Here is a 7,472-nt window from a genome sequence, read left to right as displayed (position 1 = left end):
AGGACTAAAGATAGGAAATGACCCTACATCATCATCTTGATGATGTCATCCTCTCATTTTTTAAAGATGCGTTTTATTAAATAAAACCTTTAAGGAAAATTTATTTGAATGCATTCTTTTGTTAAAATATGCTTTCATATGCATAAGAAAAAGGAATTTGGAAGCATAAAAACATTATGGATGTTCATTATGCCTTTTTAAAATTATAGTTCACTAGTTAAGAGCACAGACTATGAATCTATACTATATGGGTTCAAATCCTAGCTGCGTCAATTGTTAGCTGTATGACTTTGGACTGTTACTTAACCTCTCTATGCCTCAGTTATCTCATCCGTAAAATGAAGAAAACAATAGTATACACCACATAGGGGTTGTTGTGACAATTAAATGAGCTATTACATGAGAAGCACTTATAACAATGCCTGATGCAAATTAAGAATTATATAAGATCATTATATTCTGACTCAAATATGGTCAAATTTTTTGAAAATAAGTAGAAAAATTATTGGCTTTTTGAAGCATTTTTCCAGCAGTTTAAAGAGAATTACAAGTGAAGACAACAATGCAAAACAAGGGACAAAATTGCAAACTGGGAATGGATTATAGAAGGTTAATGTGGAAATGATCTCCCAGTATTCGTGATAGTGTGACTTATTTTGTAACTAGACTTCTAATAAATGTATGATAAATAAATTAAATACTTTGAATGTGTGTGAACATATGACTGTGAAAATGGTCTTCCCACACGTTTGATTTTAATATCTAAAAACTGGAAACAAAAATCCGCTAGTTAAGTCAGCTGGTTTACAAAAATGATGGCCTATTCATACTATAACATACTACTTAACTACACAGTAACTACACAAACAGTATTGTGTAATGTTAATTAACATGGATGTATGTTTATGAGGCATTTCACTGAAAAAGAACAGGCATTGGATTAGCATTTATGCATATGTACATATAGGTTTATGTATCTAAGCCTATGTATATATAAAAGTATGAAGCGTTATACAACCAAATTTTACATGTGGTTTTTACCCAGTGGTAGGATTATGGTTATGCTCCATGTTATTCTCTTTGTTTAACAATACATTGTGATTTTTCTAGGATATGCTTGCCTAGCAAGTAGAAATAAAAAGAAAACAATGTTATTATAGCAAGTAAAATTTAAAAATATGAATTCTATTTTATCCACTGAAAACACGGCAAAGTTTAATATAAATTCTAATTCACAGTTCAGAGCCTTGTGCAAAGGACTGGATACACATTTATATTGCAAATACCAGAATAATAGTGTGAGTTGACACTTTATAAATGGAAATTTGGCCATAAAGTATAGTCTGAAAAATGCTCTATAATTTTTTTCTGTTTTCTTTTCCTGTAGAAGTGTTTGCTACAGAAACAATTATGGATGTGTGTGACTGTAAATTTAGGTTAAAAGGTAGTCAACATAGTGGTCTGAAATTAAAACATAATTGAGAACAAAGAAAATAGCTAACAATGTAGGAATTCAGAAATGAATCGATCCATATACACAATAGATGTTCAAAGACCGTTTTAAATGATGTGCAAAAATAAACATGAAAATATATCCAAGGTTTATTACTGAATAAAGCTTTTGAAACAATATAAAGATGTAAAGTATGATTTTATATCTTATATATAAAAAATATGAATTATAATATGTAACTATTATGTATTATACAGTGCATTATATATACATATATGTATACATAAAAATTAAACAATTTTCTTCATATTTTCAATACATTTATTTTATTTTACCTATCAATGCTATGTGATTTTTTAAAACGAATTTATATTCCTTGAATAACAAGCCAAACAAAATAGTTTTTAAAAATTAAAAAAGGGAACAAAAAATGAGGTATGTTTTTAATAGCATTGTATTGGCCAAAAAATAAAGTTTATAATACCCACGGAGGAACTTGTGCAGGAAAGTGGGTATTCTTCCAAAGTATCAGTGGAAGTGTAAATTGGTATATCCAGGCCACTTGATGGTACAGTTAAAAACTTTTAAAAGGCCTCAACTTTTCAATTCCACTTCTATGTACTTAAGTAAGCACAATAATTCTGCAGCAAAATTACTCACCACAGATTTGGCTTTAATGGGGAAAACTTAGAAACCACTGTAAAGTCCAAAGCAAGGAAATACTTTTTAAAAAATTCTGATCCACCTATACAATGATAGTAAGTTGTAGGAGAATATTGAATAGCCAAAGATGTTTTAGATGTATTTACAATATATTGAAAAGGAAATTTGGACAGAATACATTCAGTATGATCCTATATTTGTTTTAAATTTTATGGACGCTACATAAAGCCTGCAAAGGCAAAAACTAATCACTTTAAAAAGTGCTTGTTGTGTATACTTAACGCATATGTCCTCTTTCTGAAGCAATGCATTTGTAAAACGAAATAATAAAAGAAAAAATCTGCAAACTTAACCAATTTCTCATAATTTAAAAAATACTAAATTAAGAGGATGAGCAGGGAAATATACATTCTCTTACACTGTTGATGGGCATAAACCTCATGTAAGAATCATTTGGCAACGGACTGGCAAGGTATGTAAGGCAATTGAATATCACCATATATCAGCAAACATTCAGCTACAATGTGTTCCCCATAGAGGTAAACTTACTGGGGAAAAACCAGAACAATTTAAACACACATGGAGGGGCTGAGTTTTAGTAATTATAGCTTATCCATGATATGGAATATGCAATAAAAACAAAATTAGAGAACATTTAATAATTTGGAAAGATGATAACAAAGATGAATTATATTAAAATATCCTACAATGAAACAATATATATTACATTTTTGAAGGTATTATTTATTTATGTACATGTTTCACATTTCAGTTGTTTTTGTCAATTATTAGAATTAGGAGTGATTTTGACCTTTTCCTTATCAACTAAAAAACACTTCTGATACTGTATTATTTGTATAAAAATAAATGTTTAAAATAAATAAAAACAAAAAAAAGCTATAGTTCCTCTGGTAAAATATTGGGAGGGTGCAGAAAAAATAGCAATAGCAAGTCCAGAAAACTGCTCAGTTTTCCAGGTCCTCTCACAATATTTGTGTACTTGATGGGGGTAAATTGATACCATATTTGTGGATAGTCATTTAATAAAAAACCAGAAAAAAAAGATTTTAAACCTTCCATATCCTTCGACTGTTCAAGTCTTCTTTTAGCAATGTTTGCTCAGGAAAGTATCTTGAATGTAAGCAAGATTTGTGCACTATGATATCATTAGCAGCTCAGGTTCAGAAAAGAAAAAAAAAACCAGAAACCACTCAGATGTTCAACAATCAGGAAACAGTAAAAGCAAATATCTCCATCTATATATCTAAATATAGATAGAGATGCATACATATATATATTTCTCTGTCCAGCCCATCAACTGGAACACTAAACAGCCATGGAAACTATTTTAGAAGAATATTTAATGACATGAAAGGAGTTGAAGAAAATCTATAAATCTATATCTATCTATATTATATATTTATGTGTGAAAAAGCAGATATTGAAACAGTATATACATTATTCACATGTATATCACATGAAAAGTACTGGGCAGGTACAGAAGAAAATGAATCAGGTAGGTATGGGTAGTCATTAGGATTGTTACTGGTGACATTAATTCTCTTCTGTTAACTTTTCTTCTTTGTGATTTTTTTCCTGCAATGAACCTGAATCATTTTTCCGGCAATGAGGAAAAGGGCAGGAGGTGGGCACAGGGGAGAGAGGTGATAAACAATATTTAAATCCAGCAACACAACAGCAAGAACAGCGAAATACCATTTGCAGCCCATCAAGTTGGCCAAGTCACACACAAACACCCTCCCCCCGACACACACCCTCACACATCAATTACAGTGACCAGGAGACTCTGCAGGGGAATTGGGCATACTCTTTTTACTAAGCTGTGCTGGCTGGCATGAATGCAAATCGGTACAATGCTTATGAAGGGACCATTTGTCAACACACAGGAAAAGTCTTTAAAATGTCCATATGTGGATCCTGCAAGTCCACAATTAAGAAGACCATCCGGTATGCTAGCAAAGATTTGGCTTGACATGGAAGGATTCACTCATCAGAGTACACAGTGTTGGGTTTAGACACAGAGGAAGAACTAGGCACCACCTGAATGTGCCAACAATGCAGGAATGATTACAGAAATGTTAACGTCCATAGACACACTCTGCAGGCACTGAAGATGACGTGTCGGAAGCCTGTTGAATAATACGGAAAGAAGTCAGAAAGGTTGACTTTTGTTTGGTTTTAGTTTCTGAAAAGGCAGGTTAAGAAACACCACATACATGAACCACTCTATAACAGTGTTTTAAAAGGGAAGGTAGGGTGAGGGTGAGGAGGGGGGGGGGTGGAGAGAAAGAGAGAGAGAGAGAGAGAGAAGAGGGCCTGGAAAAACAGCACAGCAAAAAGGTAAAAGTGGTTGTCTCTGGGTAGTAGGATCACGGGGAGCAATTACTCTCTTGGCTTTCCCTCATCTGATTTCCTTCTCCTTTCTGACGTTTCTACCATGAAATTGTATCACCTGTGCAGTAAACAAAGAGAGAAAGAAAGTGCTTTTTAAACCAAACCACAAGGAGAAGAGGCAGCCTTCAACCTATCAAGTGGCACAGATTAGCAAGATTATTCACAACCCCCTTGGTGGGTGTGCCAGGAGAGGGAAGGAAGGAAAGAGAGGGGAGGGGAGGAGAAGAGGAGGAAGAAGGAGCAAGGGGAGAGAGAAAGAGAGGGAGAGAGAGAGGGAGAGAGGGGGAGAGGGAGGGAGGGAGAGACAGAGAAAGAGAGAGAGAGATGAAGGGAGGGAGAGATTGAGAGAGAGAGACCTGCGCTCCCAATACAATACACTGCTGGTGGGTTGGGGGGTAAAGGTGGGGCTGTAAACCGGGTGGGAGCCAAGGTTTGGCTCTGCTGGCTGGCTCACTCCTGGGATGTCTTCATCGAAAGGTAGCCTCCTCATCGGTGTCTTCCTCGAAATCCTTGACGTCAGCACTAGTGGACTGCCTGGCCCAGGCTCCCCTTTCGGCCTCTCGTTCTTTATGCGACTTGAATCTTCCCACGAAAATTTTGCGGTAGTTCAGGAACATGCCATTCATCGCATCGATGGCCCGCTCCGCAGACTCCTGCTTCTGGAAGTGCACGAACCCGTAGCCCTTGGGCCCCTTTTCGTCGCAGGCCACTTTGCAGGAGAGGATGTTGCCGAACGCCGAGAAGATGTTGTACAGCGCCTTGTTGTCGATGGTCTTGCCCAGGTTCTTGATGAAGACGTTGCCCACCCCGCTCTTGCGGAGCGAGGGGTCCCGCTGAGACCACATGATGCGCACCGGCCTGCCCTTGATGACATCAAAGTTCAGGGTCTCCAGGGCCCGCTTGGCGTCCACCGGTTGCTGGTAGTTGACATACGCGTAGCCCAAGGAACGGCGGGTGATCTTGTCCCTGCAAATGCGGATGGAGAGGATGGGCCCGGCCGGGCTGAACTTCTCGTACAGCATTGCCTCTGTCACCTCAGGGTGCAGGTCGCCCACGTACAGCGAGGCCATAGGAAAGTCCGGGTTCCTCTCGGAGCCCACACTCGCATCTGCATCTGCATCCGCGGCGACAGCCGCTGCCGCCGCTGCCGCTGCCGCCGCCGCCGCCGCTGCCACCGCCGCTGCCACCTCCGCATCCGCATCCGCCTCCCCCAAGGGGGGCGCCGCAGCCTCTGCGGCGGCGGCGGCTTCGGCCGCACTGGCCTCTGCCACTGACACGGCCGCTGCCGCCAAGGCGGCCTCCGCCTCCTCCCCCGTCAGGGGGGTCGCTGCCTCCCCCAGGGTGGCCTCCGCCACTGCCTCCTCTACTGAGGCCTCGGCCTCCACCTCAGCCTCCAACTCTGCTTCCGCCTCCGCCACGGAGGCCTCCGCCACCGCCTCTGCCACGGTCGCCGCCGCAGCCTCTGCCGCCGCCGCCGCCGCTGCCGCCACCGCCGCCGCCACTGTCGCCGCTGTCGCCACGGTCGCGGGTGCCGCCAGGTCGCTGCCGCGACCTCTCTTCCCGCGAGCTGGTGGGGGGCGGAAAGGCGGGAGAGGGCAAGAGGGCAGGTGGCCGCCGGAACCCGGGCCGGGGACGCGAGCCAGAGCTGAGGCCGGGGACCCGGGTCAGGAGATAATGGCGAGTCCAAGTCACCTGGGATGGCGAGCGCTGCCAGGAGCGCGCCGATGCCAGTCGCCGCAGCTTGCAGCCTGCAACCTGCAGACTGCAGCCTGCCGCCGCCGCCGCCGCCGCCGCCGCCGCCGGGTCGTGGGCTAGCGTGCGGGGCGCGGGCGGGCGGGCAGGCGGTGTGTGATGGGGGGCGGGGGGTGTTGGCGTCTGTGGTCCGGGCAGCTGGGAAGGCTTCTGTCTCTTTGGTTCCCCCTGTGGCTGCTGCGGGGCTGTGGGCGGTGGGAGGAGGCGGGAGCGGGACACTGGGGTGGGGGGTGGGGGGCAAGGGTGTCAGTTCTCAGCGTCTCGGGCCGCCCAGATATTTATGAAGAGGAAGCCAAGGAAAGGGCTCCACTGTGGACTGAGGGAATATGGATTAGATTTAGGGAGTTTGGTTTTATCCCTCCTCTCTCCATAGAACATTTAAATAATTCAGTCAAGTACAAGAGACGGTGAGTGGCATTGAGAATACGCTTGCCTGGCCTAAACAAAGCCAAGAAAAATGGTTTTCCCACATTCAGGGATTCTCCCTACGTCAACGCGTGCACACACCCTCCAACATCACTGCCACCAAGGAAACAACAACTATTCTGTGCGCGAGCTGGGACGAGAGGGGCAAACTCCTTCTGCGGCCTGCTGACCCATTTTCTCAGAGATCTCCCCCTTTTTTCCAGCTCTTCCCCTCCTCTGCAACGCTGGCAAAAGAGGGAATAAAGAACACAAGAACACGTATTCATTCATTCATAATGCCATGCCACAAATATTCATGGAGCCGGTGCCGGTCCCTAGGGACACCGGGGTCTGCGAGGCAGGAGGACATGGACTAGTTTTGAGCTTGTCCTTGGGAACAGACAGTCTGGGCTGGAAACCCTGCCCTTATTCCAGACTATGGGAGGACTAGGGACCTGGGGTTCTTCAGCGCCCCGACTCCTCCCTCCCATGCAGCCTCAAGATATGCAGCCTGGAAGTGGGAGAATCAAGAGCACCCTGTCCTTAGTGCTGTCCTTAATGATACCGTGAGGAAAACCCAACCAAGCGCTGGGCACAGGGCCTGGTCCAGAGCCAGGTGCTTGTTTGTTCTTGGCTCTGCCCTCAAGATGCTGAGGTTCCCAGCATGAACCAAGAAATGCACATCCATGTTCAAAACAAAACCCAAACCCGAAATCTCTCTAGAATGAGGTGCCTGGTCCCAGCTGACCAGCTAATATTTATGGAAGCCTTATCAAGTACTTGG

General features: G+C 43.4%; 1 protein-coding gene across 1 annotated transcript; it reads right to left on the bottom strand.

Annotated features, from left to right (window-relative positions):
- Positions 1–890: 890 nt before the first annotated feature.
- On the bottom strand, positions 891–6,186 carry LOC123282488 (polyadenylate-binding protein 1-like 2). The gene has a single exon (XM_070502705.1). The coding sequence runs from the start codon at positions 5,599–5,601 to the stop codon at positions 4,999–5,001; it is 603 nt and encodes a 200-aa protein (XP_070358806.1). The 5' UTR covers positions 5,602–6,186; the 3' UTR covers positions 891–4,998.
- Positions 6,187–7,472: the final 1,286 nt, after the last annotated feature.

The sequence above is a fragment of the Equus asinus genome, chromosome X, assembly GCF_041296235.1.
Source record: "Equus asinus isolate D_3611 breed Donkey chromosome X, EquAss-T2T_v2, whole genome shotgun sequence".
Taxonomy (NCBI): domain Eukaryota; kingdom Metazoa; phylum Chordata; class Mammalia; order Perissodactyla; family Equidae; genus Equus; species Equus asinus.
Note: the sequence above shows the minus strand (reverse complement) of the source record. Positions and strands in the feature narration are given on the sequence as shown.